General features: G+C 31.7%; 1 protein-coding gene across 2 annotated transcripts; it reads left to right on the top strand.

The window, feature by feature from the left end:
• The first annotated feature begins 27 nt into the window (after positions 1-27).
• Positions 28-22,921, top strand: LOC127708968 (uncharacterized). Of its 2 annotated transcripts, none has more exons than XM_052214199.1 (6): positions 28-112; positions 9,392-9,584; positions 11,309-11,440; positions 14,057-15,408; positions 16,740-16,804; positions 22,014-22,921. In XM_052214199.1, the coding sequence occupies exons 2-6, from the start codon at positions 9,414-9,416 to the stop codon at positions 22,049-22,051; spliced, it is 1,758 nt and encodes a 585-aa protein (XP_052070159.1). In that variant the 5' UTR covers positions 28-112; positions 9,392-9,413; the 3' UTR covers positions 22,052-22,921. The 2 variants fall into 2 exon arrangements, with proteins under 2 accessions (XP_052070159.1, XP_052070158.1); XM_052214198.1 differs by lacking the exon at positions 22,014-22,921 and adding an exon at positions 18,729-19,893.
• Positions 22,922-24,033: the final 1,112 nt, after the last annotated feature.

The raw sequence follows: 24,033 nt of genomic DNA, 5'->3' as shown, positions 1-24,033 counted from the left end.
CTATTTTTCTTCAGACGACTTCCGGTTAGAATTTTAAAGTAAAAAAGTTTAGGTATTCAGCAAGACAACAACTACACAATACTGATTTGTACTTCCTTCCTCATATTTATGTGTAAGCTATCTTATGTGATAAAGAATGATAAATTTTGAACAGAAAGACAGTCCTCTATCAATGTGTATGCATTGACCATATTTTATTATTATTGATAGACATGATAGAACGTCTGGCTGTCTAGTGCCTGTTGTCAGTTTCTACCTTAATTTATGAACTCATTTACGGTGTCTGTTTGATTTATTCCATAACTTTCGGTAATCAGATATATACAAACTTAGGCTTCTTATGCTAAACTGAGAAACGAAATCGAAACACATTATGAATGAAGCGAAAAGTTGACAAAACAAAATGAAACAAAAAATGAAATGATTTTTAAACAAAACTAAATATATGATGTTTGATAGACTTTCATCTAAAAGTTCTCAAACGTAAAACATGAGTGACATTCTCCAAAAAGGTAATGGTTCATGGAAATCTTAGTAGGAAAGGATAATTTTGTATATAATTCAATGAACTAAAAATAACAATAAAAACTATAATCATGTGATAATCTCGAGGTAAATACAGTAGCGGTCTCACTAATTAGCGACAAGAAGAATTTTAGCGACAAGAAGCGACACGAAGAAAAAATTTAGCGACAAGAAAACTTAATAAAAATATTATTAAAATAAATATATTAAAAAATATGCATTGACATTTTTGTCGAGCCTTCGACTTTTGTCGAAAAAGCGAGACATAGCGATCCTACATTCCGTCGGCGTGGTCATCGGCGTCGTCGGCGACGGCGGCGTCCACAAATATTCACTCTGTGGTTAAAGTTTTTGAAATTTTAATAACTTTCTTAAACTGTCCTGGATTTCTACCAAACTTGGACAGAAGCTTGTTTATGATCATAAGATTATATTCAAAAGTAAATTTTGTAAAAAAAAAATTCCATTTTTTCCGTATTTTACTTATAAGTGGACTTAGTTTTTCTGCCAGGAAACATTACATTCACTCTGTGGTTAAAGTTTTTGAAATTTTAATAACTTTCTTAAACTATCCTGGATTTCTACCAAACTTGGAAAGAAGCTTGTTTATGATCATAAGATAGTATCCAGGAGTAAATTTTTTTTTAAAAAATTCTATTTTTCCATATTTTACTTATAAATGGACTTAGTTTTTCTGCCAGTTAACATTACATTCACTCTGTGGTTAAAGTTTTAAAATTTTAATAACTTTCTTAAACTATCCTGGATTTCTACCAAACTTGGAAAGAAGCTTGTTTATGATCATAAGATAGTATCCAGAAGTAAATTTTGTAAAAAAAAAATCCATTTTTCCGTATTTTACTTTTAAATGGACTTAGTTTTTCTGCCAGGAAACATTACATTCACTCTGTGGTTAAAGTTTTTAAATTTTAACAACTTTCTTAAACTATCCTGGATTTGTACCACACTTGGACAGAAGCTTGTTTATGATCAAAAGCTAGTATCTAGAAGGAAATTTTGATAAAATTTTGTTCCATTTTTTCCGTATTTTGCTTATAAATGGACTTAGTTTTTCTTCCAGTCAACATTACATACATTCTGCAGTTTAAGTTTTTAAAACATTTATTAGATTCATAAATTATCCTGGATTTTTACCAAACTTGGACAGAAGCTACTTACAATCAAAAGATAGTATAGAGAGGAATATTTTTATTAATTTTTTTCCTCATTTTTGTTGAGCCTGCGATTAACACCAAAAGTAGGCGAGACACTGGGTTCAGCGGAACCCTTACAAATTTTTATTTTAATATACGGAAAGTAAAGTGATTTTCATTTTTTTTAAATATATATTGATAGATATTGATAAATATAGAAATTTCCCTGTCATAGTATGATATTAATTTTTACATGTTCTTGTGTTTTAGAACAATAATATATTTATTTTATAAATTTCTTAACACTCTCTTTGTCTAAAATATAATAAACTGACTGCATGCAAAATGCATTATAAGTGAATCAGTGTCCAGAAAAGATAATGATACTAAAACGTGAATATTTTATTTGGGTATTGACTTATCAAACGATATGTATGATGTTTATGCATAGTTTAAAGTTGATTGAAGATTAAAGGTAATTAACGACAATGTTGAGCATGTTGAGTGTTCAACAGTTGCTCACTATTTACAATTATTGTATATTCTGGCGCGTGAAGTTGTATAGTCTGACGCGTGTACAAAGTTATAGGTGTTAATTGAATGTTATCATGGTTATTGTAGCAATACAAAAAGGGACACACGTCCTTTACTCCAACCATCATTCTAATTTGTTCATCCTTAAGCGTCATTATATATGCTTCTATGAAAAGAAGTAATTCTTACAAGAAAATAATCCGCTGGTTTGAAAAAATGCCTGGCCATTCTCTTGAAACCATGAATAAAGCAATAGCAGAATACATAGGTACCTATCCTATTAAAAACAAACAGAATATTGCTGATGATATATGCAAGCTGTCATCAATATTAATTCTTTGAAAGAAATTGTTCAGATCACAGGCAAACCTCCAAATGTTATCTTGACTAATTTCTTCATCTATCAATATAATAAAAAAAATATGAAAATCTCTTAAATTTATTGCTGTCAATGCATATTTTTTTTAATATATTTATTCTTATAATATTTTTTTTCAGTTTTCTTGTTGCTAAATAGTCTTAAAGCACAAAAATGTCAGTATTCACCTCTGAAGCTAACAAAACCTTTAAATAGACTTATTAAGAAGGGATATAGTTACGATACTGTTGTCAGGTCATTAAAGATTGCATAATTTGGCGTTAATATTGATTCACTTATAGGGTCTTTGCATAGGCACTAAACACATTTATTTAATAACCAGTTGTTGGCATGACACGGGTTGTGTTCTTCTCATATATGTTATGATGGTATGATACTAATCCCCTAACGGGAAGGATTGTGCCTGATATTCATATGATGAAGACATAATCTTTCAATCAGTTTAATTAAAGTCTGGAGCTGGCATGTCAGTTAACTGCTAGTAGTCTGTTGTTATTTATGTATTATTGTCATTTTGTTTATTTTCTTTGGTTACATCTTCTGACATCAGACTCAGACTTCTTTTGAACTGAATTTTAATGTGCGTATTGTTATGCGTTTACTTTTCTACATTGGCTAGAGGTATAGGGGGAGGGTTGAGATCTCATTAACATGTTTAACCCCGCAGCATTTTTGCACCTGTCCCAAGTCAGGAGCCTCTAGCCTTTGTCAGTCTTGTATTATTTTTAATTTTAGTTTCTTGTGTACAATTTGGAGTTTAGTATGGCGTTCATTATCACTGAACTAGTATATATATTTGTTTAGGGGCCAGCTGAAGGACGCCTCCGGGTGCGGGAATTTCTCGCTGCATTGAAGACCTGTTGGTGACCTTCTGCTGTTGTCTGTTCTATGGTCAGGTTGTTGTCTCTTTGACACATTCCCCATTTCCATTCTCAATTTTATTCTTGTCGCTTCTTGTCGCTAAATTTATTCTTCTTGACGCTTCTTGTTGCTACTTGACGCTTCTTGTCGCTAATTAGTGAGACCCTACAGGAGAAATAAAAAAAGTGATAACAGTCAACTAAAACAACAGAAAGTTGATAATTAAGCAACACACACCCCAAAAAACCCAAAGGAAGAAGAAAAAGAAAGGTGGAATTATATGTTCCTGAAAGACCAGCTGTTCTTAATCCACTAGCCTCATCCATCGAGTCACTCTTGTTGTAAACAAACCTGTGATGAGTCCAAATCCTGTAAAATTAAGCGTTTTAAAATAGTCAATTGTTTGATTTCTAAACACAACTTTACCAAATGCATTAACCTTTGTGGCACAAGGCTGTGTTAACTAACTACTTAAAAGCTTAATATTTTAGAAGGTAGAAGTCCTGGATGCTTCATACTTTATGTATATAGATACCTTATAATATGAAGTTTCTGTCTGTGATATGTCCATTTTCCTTGACCTCATTTTCATGGTTCAGTGACTACCTAAAAATAGATTTTTTTGTATTTGTTAATTTCTCTCTTATTATGATTATGAGTAATAGGATACAGTAACTATATTTAGTATGTGCATACATTTCAAGGTCCTCCTGCCTGTGAGACAGTTTTCACTTGATCTTGACCTGATTTCATGGATCAGTGAACAAGGTAAAGTTTTAGTGGTCAAGTCCATATCTCAGATACTATAAGCAATAGATCTACTATATTTGGTGTATGAAAGGTTTGTAAGGCAGGGGTAATGCATGTACTACTTATAATACAAGTGATTTTTATTTACTTGTACAGGTAAATTATCTAGGAGGTAGAGTTATATCCCTTAGACATTCAGATTTTTTTTTACTTATAGAAGTAAAAAAAGTCTTATATTCTTCTTTTCTTGAATTTCTTTTGACTAAATTGCCATAATTACCGGTAAGTGTTTTATTGTCTGTCATTAATAGCTATCTTTACTATTCATAAGAGTATAATTTCATGGACAATGAAAATCTCCTTTGTCTGTTTTCTGCAAAATACTGCTCATTTACAAGCCTGCAGGGAACAAATTTTGAAGTCCTTGCACAGTTACTTAACATAGTGTGCAATAGATTCTTTGTTTAGTTTTTGAGGTAAAAGGTTGAACTCTAATTAGAAATTAATTAACTACCCAGAAAAAATCTGCTTAGTCATGTTTTGACCTTACAAAACTTGAGAATTTAACAGTGTTTAAGGGGTTGTAAAACAAATTTGTATAAGTAATTTTTTGGAGAAGATTAAGGGGAGATAATTCAAACCTTGAAAATAAAATAAAAATCTTTCCAATTTCCCTATACACATGATACAAGTAAATATTACTTACATCTTCAAGTAATTGACCATTACTTGTATAAGTATTACCCCTGACTGTAAGGTGTACATGTCCAGCTGTTAGGTGTCATCTGACCTTGACCTCATTTTCATGGTTCAGTGGTAAAAGATAAGTTTTTGTGTTTTGGTCTGTTTTCTAAAACTGTATGTAGATATAGGAAGATGTGGTATGAGTGCCTGCACTGTTTCAATAATATTTGGTGTATGGAAATATTTTACAATGTACATGTCAGTCTTTATTTGTACATGTCAGGTTTTATTTGACCTTGACTTCATTTGCACGGTTCATTGGTCAATTTTTCGGAGTTTCGTCTGCTTCTTGTATACTATAAGCGATAGGTCAACTATAGTCTGCGTATGAATGATTGTTAGGTGTACATGTATTTCTGGCTTCGTTTGTCTGATCTTGACCATGTGTTGACCCCATATCTTGGATCATGTTTATGTTTATGTGATAATTGTAGAAAACTTTATATTTAGGACTATCAACATAAAATCAATGGTCAGTAAAGCAGGCGAGACATTTCAGCGTGTACTCTTCATGCTTTTGTGATTATGTTTTTAATCATGTTAATGGAAGAGAATGAAAAGGTGTAGTTATTAAGAATAGTTAGATAAAGAGTTTTGTTCTTAAGTTTGTCTGTCCTAGAAATATTTATAATCTCAGTTTATTTTAAAGTTTAGACTAATAAGATATATATGTGACCTAATAAACAGTTTGTCTATATATAGCTATAAGCTTTTACCTTTTCGGAGGATGTCAGTAACATTCCATTACGTTTGAGACCTTTTTGGAGTAAGTATATCAAACATGATGTATTTCGTTTCATTTCTTTTTGTCAAATTTTTGTTTCTGTTGTTTTGTTCTGTTCATTGTGTTTTGATTTTGTTTCACATTTTAGCACAACCCACAAGTTGCGGACAGTTATAATATATTCTTGGGTGTCAATAAAGGTCAAAACATATAGAGATGTAAAACAAAATTGATAAAAATGAAATCAAAATATTATAAATGATTAAGAAGTATATAGTTTTGCTTTTTAAAAAAAAGTGATCATTTGATGTCTCCCTTTTATTTTATTGAAATATCTATGATATTTCATAAATCATGAATTACAATGTAATAAATTGTTTTGCTTTTTTGGTGATCTTGTAGAGTGCTTTATATCAGGCCTAATTTTGTATAAATTTGTCATTTACCAGCCAAGTTAAAGTCATGGATTTTCAAAAAGGTGAGCACATAAACCATATATATGTAAACACATAAATTGCTTACATCCACTTCGTTTGAACTCTGGTTTATTAGTTGTCTCATTGGCAGTCATACCACATATCCATATTTTTATAATGAAATAAATTTCATTGCATACAATTATAAAAAAATCAACCGTTGGCAAATCAGTAAAAATTCCACTTTGAGTCTTTCTCCATATTTTTTCCTTAAACAATTATGACATGTATGAGTAAACATAGGGATAGTGATCCGGCGGCGGCGTTAGCTAACTTCTTAAAAGCTTTATATTTTAGAAGGTGGAAGACTTGGATGCTTCATACTTTGTATATGGATGCCTCATGTTACGAAGTTTCCGTCAGTCACATGTCCTATGTCCTTGACCTCATTTTCATGGTTCTGTGACTACTTGAAAATAAAGTTAACATTTTTTGTAATGTTAAATTCTCTCTTATTATAAGTAGTAGGATAAATATATTTGGTATGTGCGTACCTTGCAAGGTCCTCATGCCTGTCAGACAGTTTTCACTTGACCTCGACCTCATTTCATGGATCAGTGAATAAGGTTAAGTTTTGGTGGTCAAGTCCATATCTGAGATACTATTAGCAACAGGTCAAGTATATTCGGTGTATGGAAGGACTGTAAGGTGTACATGTCCAACTGGCAGGTGTCATCTGACCTTGACCTCATTTTCATGGGTCAGTGGTTATAGTTAAGTTTTTGTGTTTTGGTCTGTTTTTCTTATACTGTATGCAATAGGTCTACTATATTTGGTGTATGGAATGATTGTAAGATGTACATGTCTGCCTGGCAGGTGTCATTTGACCTTGACCTCATTTTCATGGTTCAGTGGTCAAAGTTATGATTTTGAGTTTTGGTCTTTTTTTCTAATACTATATGCAATAGGTCAACTATATTTGGTGTATGGAAATAATTTATGATCTATATGTCAGTCGCGCAGGTTTTATTTGACCTTGACCTCATTTTCACAGTTCATTGCTCAGTGTTAAGTTTTTGTGTTTTGGTCTGTTCTAAAACTATAAGCAATAGGTCAACTATATTTGTTGTATGTAAGAATCGTTAGCTGTACATGCCTGCCTGGCATGGTTCATCTGACCTTGACCTCATTTTCATGGTTCATTGGTCAATGTTTAGTTTTTTTGGTTAATGTTAAGTTTATGTGACAGTTGTAATAAAGCTTTATATTTAGGACTATCAACATAATATCAGTGATTAGTAAAGAAGGCGAGACATTTCAGCTTGTGCACTCTTGTTTTATTGAAATATGACCTAAAGTTATAAATATTCAGGATACTTTTCTTATTTTTTGTCTTTACTTCATAACAATCAATCAATCAATATTTCCCACTCAATTTTTCTTCCAGAAAATATTTGACCATCTGTCTGTCCAATTGTTGAGAAATTTTCCCATTGATCCACTTATAATACGACCCTTAATACCTCATGTACCTCCCCTGTTAATAAGTCATGAATTGACCTCATGTTTACTTCATTTATGTTTGGAATATCTCTTGATTTAGTTTGTCTGTCCAATATAAATACAATAGTCTCCAAACATATATGTCCTTTGTCCAACATATTTATTAAATCCCCTCAATAAGATTTTTTATTAAAAATTGAATTTTAAAATATTTAATGTATTTTGGTTTCTTGGAAAATTAATAAAGTTAGCCTGAAAACAAAATGTTCATGTTTAAATTACATTTAGATACTTCATGTACTTACAATGACTTATGTCCTCTAATATGTGTCTGTTTGTCTGACATTTTTGATTTTTTTCTTTCAATGTCAAGCTTGAACATTTTTTTAGTCCATTTACTGGAATTTTTATACATGTATATATTATATTTTACTTCAATTTAAGAAGATATTTTAGATTATTCCATTCAGAGCAAGAAAATTGTCACTTTTCAATGAATATATATGCATGTTCCTCCAACAGTGTAGACCACTACAAATATTTTGATCTTTTATTTCCTTGCTTATTGGTCAATCTTCAGACATGTTCACGTTTTAAGAATTGGGCTGAGCTTAAAGTTAAATGATTGATTTCAAAATATTTCAATGCTCTGAATTTAAGGAGAACTTGACACAGAGGGATACAAAATGTCTCAGTTGGTTCGACGTATATTTAAATATTTTCTTTATTTTCGTTCTTTTCAAACTTTATGATTTCCAATATTGAGTTTTTATACAACCGCAAATTTTTTGCGTTCATATATGTTATGTTGTCAGCTTCGTTGTTGTCGTCATCTAAAGACATCAGGTTTCCAGACAATAACTTGAGTATAAGTGTATGGATCTTTATGAAATTATACCACAAGGTTCCATATCTCAAAAGGAAGATTGGGATTGATTTTGGGGGTTATGGCCCAAACCGATTAGAAATTAAAAGCCAAAAAGGGGAAAAAAATAGGATTTTCATGTTTCCCGACAAAACTTGAGTATAAGTCATTGTAAGTCTATGGATCTCTATGAAATTGTACCACAAAGTTCCATACCAAAAAAGGAAGGTTGGGATTGATTTTGGGGGTGATGGCTCTAACTATTTGTGAAAACATGGAAAAAGAAGCCAAAAACAATGAAAAACATTACTTTTTTAATACTTTGTATAAATTGCTTATTTCTTAAGCAATTTCAATGACATTCTTCACAATAGACTTTTGAATCTAAAGGCCCAAAGCTGAATTTTAAGAAAATTTTAGTTAAATTATATCATGTATACAGGCCTGTGAAGATGATTTTTACAGGCCGGACAGAAGTTTTACAAGCCTGGGCTGATGGGCATGTGGTTGAGCGCAAAGACTGTCAATGGGGTTTAATTCAAAGTCTTGAATGTTTGGGGTTCTTTATCATGTTTATTATGCTGAATCTAACCGTGTATTTAGATTTAGGATTTTAGACCACTTTTTAAATTGGTCCACATCAAGGTCCAAAGGGTCCAAAATGAAACTTTCTCTGATTTTCAGAACATTTCACTATATTTTAGATTGTTAGAATTGAAAAATACTTACTTCAATAAAATTTCTACCATAAAAACCCAGGAATACAGCAAAATTGTTTGATTTATTTTCTTTGTAAAATATCACATACTGGTAACACCTTACTGAATACTTGGCCACATGTAAACAATATGAACATTACATACTGGTAAAACCTTACTGAATACTTGGCCACATGTAAACAATATCACTGAACTGAATATGAACATTTATTTGTAGACTTGCAGAAAGATATAAAAGAATGGAACCATTCATTTCTCCAGAAATGGATGACTTTTTTTTACATGATGTTATGTATGGCAGTTCTGACAGTGAAGAAGAAATTATTTGTATTTCCTGTGCGAGAGGACGGTTACGTCAGTCTGTTATGATGCCAAGACTTCCAAGTTATAAAGTCATTCATAAAAAGAAGGTATTATAGCAAGTAATATGTGAACGCTACATCTTAGGCAAACAAATATACATGTACATTTGATTGATTGGCAGTTTATATTTGTTAGATTTCTTGCCCAGATATTATGTTGATACTACCCCTCAGGTACAGGTATGTTCTTCAATGCTTAGTTTTAGCACGATCACCATTTAGCAAGTCTGAATAATGTGAACATGCACATTCATAACATATAAGTTGAGATACAATGTATATGTAAATACTGTGTTACTACTGACATGACTGAGAAATAGGAAGAAGAAAAAACAAAAATGGGAAAATATCATCATTTACCTAGAACATTTTGTGTAGAATGAAGATTTTTACCCTTGTTTTTTTTTTTTGTGGAAACTGTAGCAAATAGAGAGAAAAAAAAATTTCAGCAAGACAAGATATATAGATTAATGGCATTTTTGTTTTTGATACTGAATTTATTAGCAAGAAAATTAATTAAGCAAGGCTGCTATGTGAAAACAATAGTTTATTTTCGGAATACAGTGTTGTTCAAGCTTACATATGATATAACTTTGTTCTTCAAAGACGTCAAATGAATACATGGAATAATGGAAGGATAAAATGTGTTTTTAACAAGTTTGAACTTGTTATATGCTTTTTTGAACAGGTACCACCCAGTCCGATTCTGACATTTGAAGAGAGAGAAAGCCAATCAAGAATCACAATCAGCCCTAAATACTAGCTAATGTATTATGAATCAGTATAACAAAACTTTACTTGTCAGCAAAACGTAGAATATAATGAAAATAAGAAGATTTGACCCTACCTGACTTCACAATTGTTTTTTCTGCTGCTTCAGGGGTACCTATATCCGTTGGTTATGCTACACACATTGTACACAGTGAAATAGTTAGTCAAACTATTTTTATGTGTACAAAATTTTGTGGAAGTTGTTTGGTTGTATGAATAAAGTTGGGTGCATATCATTGATAAATTGATGAGGATGGACGATAACATAAACATGGCAGTTAGATCAAAGGGAAAATGTACAATTTGACGATAACTACAAATAGGTTTTAATGGCCAAAATCGCCAGTAGGTCCAAAGGAGTTATTGCCCTTGAATGATGAATTCTACCAATTTTTGAGTTTTTAGAGGAAACTGTAGCTATACTTGAGAGGGAAACTGTATATAACCAGAATGATAAGAAAAATAAGATTTAAGAATAAGTCATCATAAACATGATATAGGTAAAGGATTTTTTTGCTCTGGAATGATGATTAATTTATTATCCATATTTGTGCATTTTTGCCGGAAACTAGAAATTGTATAAATACATTGTATCAATTTTATATATACAATGTAGCAATACAGGGTCCTTGGAATTTTAAGAGTTGCAAGGTGTATGACACTTTGGTCTTTTTAACAGAATGTTGACAAAAATGACTTCTACTTCATACAACAATTACATGAAGTCTGCTCTTTGGTTGGGTTGTTGTCTCTTTGACACATTCCCCATTTCCATTCTCAATTTTAACACGTACAACTGACATTTTACATTTCTATCCTTGTAATGTCACTTGTCAGTTAAAAGAAACTGTGTCCACATTATTCATCATGTTCATTTTTGAAGAAAATCACTCGGTTTGAAGTTGTCGGGAATTTGCCAAATTAGGATCACCCCTTCTTAAATGAATACATAAACATGATAAACAAATAACAAAGTTATATAATTTTTCATGTTTTATAAGGTTGACTTTCAAAGGCATTTGGGAGTGGCAGAAAGTGAAATAAAGAAGAGATCGCTAGGAAGAGGCAGAGCTAAATGTAGACAGATTGTATCACAGAATGTTCCTCCTGTTGGAAGGAGTGTAGATTCAGCAGTAAGTATGATAAAACAAACTGTGCAAGGCTTTTCTATTTAAAATTAGTTATTCATTAAAAGATTATGCCCATGAAAAGCAAATCATGACAGCACAAGGGTGGACTGATTGTTCTCCCTGTTGAAAAAAAAAGCATTTTATACATTTGACCTTTCTTATGATAGTGCATATACAGTGGATTCATTTGTTTTCATGGGAACCAATTTTGTAGGTTTGAAGAAAAATTGTATTTTGTGGTTCTGCCAAAGTTAGCATACAAGCTGCCAAAGTTAGCATACAAGCTGCCAACGTTAGCATACAAGCTGCCAAAGTTAGCATACAAGCTGCCAAAGTTAGCATACAAGCTGCCAAAGTTAGCATACAAGCTGCCAAAGTTAGCATACAAGCTGCCAAAGTTAGCTTTCAAGCCTATAAAAAATTTATACTTCATTGAACATTTTGATACATAGTTCCTCTATACCAACAAAATCTGAGAAAATTGGTACCTAGTGAATACAATCAACATGTCCTAATGCTCATCTCAAATCTCGGCCGCCTTCCTCCAACAAATAGCTTGACTTAGTTAAAAATAAAAATGCTAATTGCAGATGATGCCCCAATTTAAACATTTTTGGTTTTCCCTCTGATTGAAGACTTTGCACAATGGTTTGTTACTCTGTCACATAGATCATACTACTTCAGGATCATAAAGTGACTTCTTTTTTTGAAACTGATAGGGAAAAGTGGTGAGACTTTAAAGAGATGTGCTTGTTCCCTCACAACACTTTAATGTTTAGTTTTTACAATGATATATCTTGCCTTTTGTATTCTATTTATTTATTTTTTTTTTGTATTGTTCAAATCATGTCTGAGAATACCATGTTACAGTACCAGTTGATTCAGATTATTTGTCATAAACAACTTTCCATTTTTACCAAGTTGATGTACATGTAACAGGTCAGCAATTTTTCATTGGGAATTTAAAGATATAGACAATTTATTTCTTTAAAAATTGTTGAAAGCATTAACTATGTAGATTGATTGTATGTCATTTCAAAGAAACAAATTTTCATGCAAACAAATATGCAAATCGAAGTATTTTTTCACTTCCGACACTCCAGGGTACATCAAAAGATTATTTTCTACAAAAGAAATTTGTTACTTAATGATAACTGATTGAAATTGCCTTAAGGTAATGGTTTATCCATTTATTGCACTAAAAACATAATATTCCTTTCCAAATCCCTTGTCAAAGATCATTTACTTTGTATATCTTAAATATGATAAAAGCGACTGAAAGTGGCTGTCAAGAAACATCCGGGCAACTAGATATCAATTTTGGCGATCAGGAAAAGTGAAGTAAGGGACAGGAAGGTGACTTTTTTTGCTCCAGTTGCCCAGTGGCAAGAGCCCTGCTGTCAAATATTACCTATATAGCTAGGAAGAGAGATATTTCAGGCCACCTTTAACAAATTCCTTGTTTGATGTTGCCTACCGGTTGGGTGGGTAGGTAGGGATTTTATTTGTTTTGGCCAACAACTTAAGTTACATGTTTTAAACAAGAAAACAACATAAGAGCAGGAAAAAATCTTGTGTCATAAATTTTTCTACAGGCTACCTTTTTATGCCCCTGCGACAAAATGTTGAGGGGCATATTAATTTACCCCTGTCCGTCCATCTGTCCGTTCGTCCCTCTGGAGTAGGATACATTGTTTGTCCGGCTATCTCCTCCTACAGTTTTGGAGGTACAGCTTTAATATTTTGTAGGATGTTCATTTTTTTGGTCAGGCGGGGGCATCATTTGTGTCTTACAGACAGCGTAACAATTTCAAGTTGTATGCCAACATCATTGTTTGTCAAATCTAAAATATGTGGAACTATACTCATGCATATGGCAGAGCAGAAAAAAAGGCAGAGGGGGGGCATTGTCCATATCTTGTTCATGTTTTGAGTTGGGTAGGTAGGCAACATCAAACAATCTAACTTTTATTTTTTGGCCTAAAAGTGAATCAAACACCATCACATTCACAGTGAACTTAATTTTTTGTACTGTATATAGTTTGTTTCGTATTCATCATTCAATATGTGTTCAAGGGTAGATAATCCAACTCTGATACTAATCTTATCACTCTTTCTAATATTTTCTTAAACATGTTTACCTTTCACAATTAAGGTATAAGTGAAATCACAATTATTTGAGTTATTAAACGATTGAATTTCATTCAATGAAGAACTGAAACAGATGATCCACACATGAATTATGAAAACATAACAATTCAATTTCCAACAATGAAAAAACAAAGAAAAATAAGCCCAAATGCACATGGAAATACATATGATTGAATTTTAGGCAATGAATAATTGAGGAAAACAAATCACACATCTATTAATGATTAAGACTTAAATAATGTATTATTGAATAATATATGCAACTGAAAAAAGCTAACCACGCATCAATTATCAAAATATGAATAACTAAGTGAAAGTTTAAATTGGTTAATAATAATTGAAATGTATGTATAGTGTAGCTGCCTGACCAGTTCATAATTTTCGTGACATGGCAGGAAGATGTAATTGAAGACTATGTATAATTCAGCATGAAAGTTAAAGTGTTATTTATCTATTTTTTATTTTCAGTCTGAAAGTAGTGCAGATGAAAGAATATATCATGTTGGCTTATCACATAGAAGTCCCAGCTGGAAAAATGAATTAAGGAAACCAAAGTCAAAACCTCTTATTCTGACATCAGATTTTCCACATTTGTCTGCAAAATCTGAAAGTGAACAACAAACTCTTGAAGAAACAAGAAAAACTGTGGATACCAAAAATGGAACAAATTTTAAAGATATGGCCAAATTTCTCATGGACTCTTGGAAGGACGAATTTACTGAAGAGGCTCAGTTTGAAGATGTATCATTTAAAGATGACAGTTTAGAAATGGACAGTAATTCATACAAGGAAAATAATAAAAAAAAAGAAGATTATCTGGAAAATAAACAAAATATTGAAATGATCTCAGATTTAAGACAGAAAACTGATGAATATTTTAACAAACTTGAAGCAGAAATGGACAACTTGAGTTTAGAGGATTTTGAAAACATTTCAGTATCTGAAGCATCTAACCGAGGATTTTCTCAAAGTGCAAAAGAACCAGTTCCACCTTTAGTTGTAGAGGCTAAAGCACAAGGTGGAATTTGGTATTCTAGTGATGAAATTTACGTTTCTAACAGTAAAAATGATGAAACTTGGACAGATTCTGATGATACAGATGTGTCAGTTTCTACCGAGTCACTTTTACCATGTGATAAATCTGAAACTACCTTGTCAACTAGCAACAAGGTTAAAGGTTGTGATATTCTACCTCATGCCAAATTTGATCTCACATTACCAGGTGATGGTATCGTTGAAGCTCAGGGAAATGTGTCTAATAATGCCATCAGTGGCAATACTCATTCCTCTTCTAGTCCTGATATTGATCATTCCTCTTCTAGTCCTGATATTGATCATTCCTCTTCTAGTCCTAATATTGATCATTCCACATTGTCATTATCAAAAACTGAGAGTGAAAATCAAAGAACTTCAGCTACTTCTGATAAAGATGAAAGTGAGATTAGTGAAAGCTTTGAAAAGATTAGTCGGAAAGGTAAAAAGAAGAAAAGAGATGTAGTGAGAGCAAAATGTTTTCATAGTAATTATCCAGATATAAATAAACACAACACTGACACAGATCAAACTGATAAACAAGTTAGCAACAAATGCAAAAAGACTAATTTGAGTCAAATGGATTCTAATGCTTGCCAACAAAATGGTCATGGACCATCAAATCATGCAGGTGTGTCATGGAAATTGAATGGTGATTCAGTTATTCAGCTTGATGGTCTTCCAGTAGATTGTGACATTTCTGTTTTACAAGATCTTATTGCTTCTTATGGAACAGTGAAAGACTTTGAAAAGAAAGAAGGATCACAGTGTTCAGCTGTTAGGTTCAGGTTAGTTATAAGGCTAAAGTAGGATCACAGTGTACAGCTGTTAGGTTCAGGTTAGTTTTAAGGTTAAAATACGATCACAGTGTTCAGCTGTTAGGTTCAGGCTAGTTATAAGGCTAAAGTAGGATCACAGTGTTCAGCTGTTATGTTCAGGTTAGATATGAGACTAAAGCAGGATCACAGTGTTCAGCTGTTAGGTTCAGGTATGTTTAAAGGCTAAAGTAGGATCACAGTGTTCAGCTGTTACGTTCAGGTATGTTTAAACTTTAAAGGCTAAAGTAGGATAACAGTGTTCAGCTGTTAGGTTCAGGTTAGTTATCAGGCTAAAGTAGGATCACAGTGTTCAGCTGTTACGTTCAGGTATGTTTAAAAGCTAAAGTAGGATCACAGTGTTCAGCTGTTATGTTCAGGTATGTTTAAAGGCTAAAAAAAAATATGTACTTGTTTCCTGTCTCTCATTAGAAAAAATAGGGTAGGTACATTTAGGTACCGTAAGCAAAATGATTTTTTTTTTTTTTTTATATAATTTTATTTAGACTATATATATACCATGTATACAGTCCGAGCTCTTGACATAAACAAGTCAGAATATTCAAAGACTCCTGCAAGTCAAATTATGCATTTTTACAAAGAAATGATATCATTTTTAGACTTAATAAGGTCAGAATGTGCCAGACTTATTTAGGACAGATTCTGTTCAGTGGATTGTGAAACTTCCAGGATTTTAATATTTGTAGCGAACCTACTCAATAAATAACCATGAATATTTGTATGATGTTTTACAGTACCAAAATCTATCTTGACATGCTGGTTTTCATATAAATCTACTAATGATACATTACACTTTTTCGAAATTTATCACAAATACATACTTACACAAAATGGTTTATTACACATGAATCCATTTTTTTAGAGTCTCATATACATTTTTTGTTGACTAAAAAGATGTGTGTGGAAAACATTTTTAACATTGTCATGTAGATGCTTATCTTTATGGGTGCTTGTCCCAAAAAGGTAACATTTTGGGGCCTTTTATAGCCGACTATACAGTATGGGTTTTTCTCACTGTTGAGGGCCATACTGTTGCCTATAATTGCTTTCATCCACTTCATTTGAACCTTGGTGGATAGTTGTCTGTTTGGCAATCATACCACATCTCCTTATTTTTATACTTTAGGTGAATTTTGACTTGTACACATGGTTCATATGGGCTGATCTATAATTATAATGAGATTATGATTTTTGAATTGTATTTTAAATGATACATGAAAACATTAATTAATACTTGATTCTCATTTATCATTTATGATATTTTATGTTTCATGTTTTGACAGATTAAATAGCACAGATGCATGTGAAATGGTTGTGTGTTGTCTAGACGATACAGACATTTTCCCAGGTAAATTATATTTAAATTGTTTTTTACATGCATTAATATGTATAATTATATACTGTAAGTTTAGACATTTTTGCAATGTTTTCATCATTTAGAAAATTGCAACAGGATAGCTTTTGCAAAAAAAACAAACTTGTACATGTTGTAGTTGTATTGTAAATTTTGATAACATCATAATGTAAGTAGCTTTTCCTGAAATCGCAATAATCAATTTCGCATTTTTGTCCATTGTTCAAAGCAGCAAATAATAAATGCAAGCAAAATTTTCTAAAATTTATAGAACCATGATATATGCATATAATATTATTAACTTTGACAAGTCTGATATCCCTCATACATGTCAAATTTTTGAATTGCTTGTATCGGATGATCTTCCTGTCTGGAAGAATTTGTTGATTTGGAGATATATCCTAGAACCTATAGCTAACTGTAATGTATTCCTGTTGACAAAGATTCTACTTATCATGCTTATTATAAATAATGTACTGAAGAACATGAAGAATGTAGAAATTAAATAGCCAAATAAGATTGGGCAAGTAACTAGATCTAGATCAGCAAATAAGATTGGGCAAGTAACTAGATCTAGATCAGCAAATAAGATTGGGCAAGTAACTAGATCTAGATCAGCAAATAAGATTGGGCAAGTAACTAGATCTAGATCAGCAAATAAGATTGGGCAAGTAACTAGATCTAGATCAGCAAATAAGATTGGGCAAGTAACTAGATCTAGATCAGCAATTAAGATTGGGCAAGTAACTAGATCTAGATCAGCAATTAAGATTGGGCAAGTAACTAGATCTAGATCAGCAAATAAGATTCAAACAGTCAATTAAGGTTGGGCAAGTAACTAGATCTAGATCAGCAAATAAGATTCAAACAGTCAATTAAGGTTGGGCAAGTAACTAGATCTAGATCAGCAAATAAGATTCAAACAGTCAATTAAGATTGGGCAAGTAACTAGATCTAGATCAGCAAATAAGATTCAAACAGTCAATTAAGATTGGGCAAGTAACTAGATCTAGATCAGCAAATAAGATTCAAACAGTCAATTAAGATTGGGCAAGTAACTAGATCTAGATCAGCAAATAAGATTCAAACAGTCAATTCAAAGTGTAACTAATAAAATCAAGGGTTACAAAATCTGTAAAGTGGTCTAATGTTGTAATGATGCCCAAAAATTTTATGGTAATAATGTCCCAGAAAATTGTACTGTAGCAGTTTGCAATAACCCAACAATAGTTTGTAATTGCTTGTTTAAAACTGTTCTCTTCCTGAATAAATGTGTTATATTTGCATCTGAATCTTTAACAAATAGCAATAAATCAGTGGATCATTACAAATCTGTCGATATGTTAAAAGTATTCAGTTAATCATGAGAATGGTCAATATATATGATATGTTAAAAGTCTTTAATTCAATGAATGAATGTTATCTCTTTCAAGGGACTCATTTTCAAATGGCATGATAAATTTCTGTGAGCCTTCATAATCACAGCAGACTGTCTTACAATTTTTCAATATTTCATTATTTACTTGTCTAAGGAATTTTCACAGAATTTATACATGTTATAGACAGAGGGAAATAATGTGAATTTGTTATAATAAGGAAATTTTTTTTCATTTCTGACCTCTGACTGACAAAATAATTAGGTACATAAGACTTTATCAAATCAATGAATGGAATATCTTCACTGACCGTGAGTGAGTGAGTGAACGACCGAGATATAACTAAAGTTATTAAAGCTGTTAAAATGGCTGTGACATTGAAGATTGATTCATTAAAGCAAAAACAAGAAAAAGCCTGTGATCATGGTGATATGTTTGTAAGAAACATGATTTGTGTGAACAATTTCATGGGTGTAAAATTGGCTAACAAAACAATATGTACCTGGACAAGCTTGATAATTCTTATTCTTTTCACTTCACAGACATGAGGCAGACTATTGTCAGTAAAATACATGTGAAATTTGACGAGAAGGAGATCCGTCTTGGTCCGTTTGATGCAAAGTTCTTTACTTGTTGTTTTTTTACGGAACTTTTCATGACAAAAGATGATCACACGGACTATTATTTAGTTGATTTGTCTGGATTAAATTTCGAAAGTTTTCAGCATCTTAGACATAGAATAAACTATGGTGTGGCTCTTCCTACTACAAGAAATCAACTTATTTCATTAGTGGATGTAGCTGCATATTTGGGAATAATTGAGACAGATTTTGAACAGTTATTTCCAGAACTTGATATACGTAAAGATAATGGACAGGAATTTGTTCCTTTGTTTCATCGCCTTTTGTGCAAAGGTTACCAATCCATGGCACAAGCATTGGGAAAGAGAGCATTGATACCGACTTTATTATTCCAGGATCCTGCAATATCTTACAATGTTTTCAAAAAGAAATGCAGGAATCAGAAAAATCTCTTAAAATGGAAATGCAAATATGTATATCCTACATGTCAATGTCCTACATGTGAAGTTGAAAAATTAAAGCATATAGAGTACTTCCAGGGAGATTAGAGAGGGCATGTGCAATGGTGTAATTTGAATTACATAATCACTAATTACTTTTAATTATAAAATAAATTATGATAGGGCTCACACAAATTGTTAAAAAGAAGAGGTCTATTTTTAACCTGGGTCTAATTCTTAAATATTGTTATCAGATACAGGATAAAAACTTCAGTGAAAATGGATGGCCTTTCTCCTCAGGAACATTAGAAAAAACAAAGTGCACATGAATTTGGAAAACTAATTAACCCTAAAAATAAATATGAATTTTAGCATATTTATCATCAGACTTATATTCCACTACCCTATTCTTAGGTAGAACATAAGACATGGATTTAGGGCGATTGTTCTTTAATCAGTTATACATTTGTAATAGACACATGTTAATGAATCCTCTGTAAGCATATATAAGAAACAAAATTTATATTGTCTGTATTGTTGAGAAGCTTATTTATGAACATGGTTGATGCAAGCGTACCAGCTATGTTCCGTAACCTTGTTTACCTTTTTAATTTTTTATTATTGAACATTTTTATTTTATGTTTTTCATGTAATTTATTTATGTTTTTAATAAAAGTTTTTTTTCACTCTGATTTGATCTTTGAAAACATTTTTATTGAATAAGACCTGTTTTGAATGAGGTTTTCATTACCCTAGAAATGTTCTTATCTGGGAAAATACTTTAGCTTACACTGGTAAAAAGTGTATCAGCAGAAAAATTCAAAACATACTTGATGATTCAGTTGTTCATTAGAAATCTCAGGACACATATTTAGCTGTCAGGAAAGAAGGTATTATTTATTCCAATATTGTTCTACTGTTAATTCAGAAAACTTTCAGATGCTTTTATTATTGCGAAAAATGTAACAGGACAGGTTTCACAAAAAATATTAAGCTGAAATTTTAGTACACATGTAGCAACATTTATTTACAGCATTTCCTGAAAGTGTAATAATTAAACTGTTTAACAATCATAGCAATATCAAAGATCAATAAATTTACATTATTTCTCTAATACATTTGATGGTTTTTGCACCAAAAGTCATTAATAAGGTCATGAAACTTTTTTTAATCATTACTTTCTATTGAGTAGTTTTGAAAGTCACTAATTAGGTGGTCTCCATGAGTGCTACAGGTAATGTGGGCTCCATTCCGAGCCAGGTCAAACCAAAGACTTGAAAATTTATATTTGATGTCCTTTGCTAAGCACACAGTATTTAGTAGTCAGAGCATATACTGATTGGTTTAAAGTCAGGATAATGTGCCCAGGTAGGGCGGACTGCCTTCTTACAAACTTTTACCTTATGTGAAGTTGCATTTAAAAGTTCTTGCTCAGCATGTTGGTCTAGCACAAGGCAGAGTTCAAATTCATCTCACATCAGCACAGGATGTTAAACACAGTCCTATCATCATGATCCTGAAACCATGAATCAAGTTCTCTCATAAAATAATGAGTAAATTTGTTTTAGCAAATTATTTATTGTGCCTGTGGATTACAATGTCCCAGAATTTGAATCATAGGGAAACAGAGGCAACAGCAATAGTTCTTTGCATAAAGCTTTATATTTCAGAGGGAAAAATACCTGGAAACCTCTTATCATGAATATATACATACACAGATGCCTTATGTTCTGAAGTTTCCATCTGGCATATGAATACTGTCCATGATCTTATGTTCATGGCTCAATGACTGCTTAAAAAGCTATAGTTGTTTAGTTAAGTGAATTTTTCAGTTATGAGTAACGAAACAACTATATTTGGTACATAGAGTCTTCACAGATATACAAGTCCATCAGACAGAGTTCACCTGACTGTGACCACATGGATTAGTGATTAAGGTTAAGTTTTCATGATAAGGTCTGGTACCAGATACTATAAACAATAGGTGAACTATATTTTGTGTATGGAATATTTTTTAAGGCGTACATGTCTGCATGGCATGATTATCTTGAATTTGACATGTTCGTCATGGTTCATATGACCTTGATCTGATCATTATGGTTTATTGGTGAATGCTAAGTTTCTATGATAAGATGTGTTTCTAAAAAGGATAATAATAGTAGAAGATCAATTATATTTAATGTTTGGTATTATTTAGGTCAACATTTATGTTTAGAAGTGTTCATCTCTCTTTGACCTCATTTTCAAGGTTCATTGGTCATTATTCAGTTTTTTTAGTTAAGTCCATTTATCATATACTCTATGCAATAGGTCAACTAATAGTTGGTGTATGGCATGACTGTAAAGTGTTTGCAAAGTGAACATGTCCATTTGGCAGTTCTTCTTACCTTGACCACATATACATGGTTCATTGAACCATGCCATGATTTTTCAAATTAGATACATTTCTCGATTACTGACAGCAATAGGTCAACTTTGTTTTTGGTTAATGGAATAATTGTTTACACATCAACCAGAAAGGGTTCACCTGACCTTGAAGATTATTTTTTTGTGTTTTGGTCTAGATGTGTTTTTCGAATACTATAAATAATGGGTTACAACATATGTTTGGTGTATTGGAGGATTATAAGTAATTGTCTTCCTTCTGTTCACCAGTCAGTTCATCCATCTGTCCAAGATCAATTATATATACATAAACAGTCAGGTGGATTGTTTAAGATACTTGACACAGTTTATGAAGATTGGTTCAAGCTTGTTTGAAATACTTAATATTACTATTCTTATGCATTATCCATGTATTTTTCAGGTGCTTCAAGTAAAATAAGCTGTGTAGTTGTGCAATGAAAAAGAGGAAGATCTTTAGTGTTTAATCAGTTTTATTTGCTTTAGTAACATCTCTCTCATAAAGATGATGGAACAAATGCATACATTTCTATAGCTTGTTTGTATGTTATTTTTTATTGTCATTGAATCTACTTATTAGTCAAGAATCAATCTGACCTTCAGGAATGTGAATGGTCACCCTCATTTCTAGATATTTGAGTAAGAAGCCCTTATGCAGCTTTGTTCATTGATCTCTTTAATGTTTTATTCAAATTTGTAAAACCTGTCCATCGTTTAAGTGTGTTGTCTTTACAAATGACACTAAGCAAAGTCTTTACAAATGACACTAAGCAAATTTTGATATTATGTTCACTTTTCTACATACTTTTATTATCACATTTGAATGTCTAACATTTATACTAAAGTTTTGAATGCTTTGCTCACCAAGTTTTTACCTCAGTCAGTGAATGATGAAAGGTATTCTTTATAACCCATTATCATTGGTAAAATTTCAAACAAAAATTGTGGATTAATAACATGTTTGAATCCAGATTTTTTTTCTGGCTTTAACAACAACAACAAACAGAATTAGTAAAAAAATAGGCAAAATAATAAGCATGATGAGGAAGATAACTGAAATACTTTGAAACCAGATAAATTTGACCATCAGTGGCCATTTTAAGCAGTTTTCGGTAAGATTAGTCATGATTCACAGCCATAATCTATAAGATATTGTATATTGTTTGACATCTTTGTATAAGAAATGTGGTTCAAATCTAAATATTATTTACATGCTCTTTGAATAAGGTTAGTTCGGCACAATTTGGAGGTTTGCATTACTTCATGAAGTTTGATGTCCTGAAGCAAATATGTATGAATATTAACGCAAACTCTGTTAAATGCGTATTTCAATTATCAAAAATATTGTCCCGAAGATTCAGACAAGGAAACTGTGGTTCTCCCCTCTTACAAATTTCAATGTTGTCAAATCAATATCGATCTTACACACAATATTGAATAAGAATTATTATTTTAGCATATATAGCCCATACAATAACATTAATGACTAAGGCACAAAATTATAACTGTGGAATTATACAAAATAAAGCAAATTATTTTAACATGTTTAAAGTAAAAAAAATTCAGTCTTGAAAAATAAAGATTTTAAAAAATACGAAAAAATTGTTAAAATACCTTTTAAAAAAAGTAACTCTTTAAATTTGAATTACAAAAACAGTAAAGTAAATTACAGTCAGTTATTTCTAGCTTAAACTGAAATCCTCAAGTCAAAAAAATTAGAAAAAAACAAATTTCATTTTGCATTATGGTTTTTTTTTTATCAATATGCAGTTCTGATAAAAACATGGATTTTTTAGATGGCAAATAGCCCTAAATATAATCACATGCATGTGATTGTTGTCTGATTTTTAAAGAACTTATACGCAAAATATCACTGGTTTTGAAGATGTTAAAAAATGATAGTACATTGAATTGAGTAATGAGATACTAATCATCAAAGGTCATTGAAAGCAATGCATTTTCTGAGTTTTTGTATGTGTCATGTGTGTATTATCCATATTTTGTGTAAATTATTTGTTCTTTTGTGTGTTCTGTCTGATTTTGTTTATTTGTTTCATTTTTGAGTTAATGAAATGAGGAGTATCTTTTTTATACATTTAGTTCAGAAATACTTTAAAAATATGTTTTCTTTTTCTTTGGATGCCTCGGTGGTCTCGTGGTAGCGTGTTCACTTTGAGTGCAACCCCGGCCAGGTCAAACCAAAGACTTTAAAATTGATATTTGCTGCTTCTCAGCTAAGCACAAAGACTGGTCAGCTGGAGGTCAGATAAATGTGTCCGGGTAAGGTGATATGTCTTCCTGCGGACTGTAACCTTGTGAACTAGCACGTTAAAAATCCGGCGCAGAGTGTCGGTCAAGTACAATCAGGGTTAAAATTCATATTTCATTAACATGTTCTCATCCTGAATATGCATATTAATTTA

This window comes from Mytilus californianus, unplaced genomic scaffold, assembly GCF_021869535.1.
Source record: "Mytilus californianus isolate M0D057914Y unplaced genomic scaffold, xbMytCali1.0.p SCAF_7, whole genome shotgun sequence".
Classification (NCBI taxonomy): Eukaryota; Metazoa; Mollusca; class Bivalvia; order Mytilida; family Mytilidae; genus Mytilus; species Mytilus californianus.
This window is presented reverse-complemented; position numbering and strand designations above follow the sequence as displayed.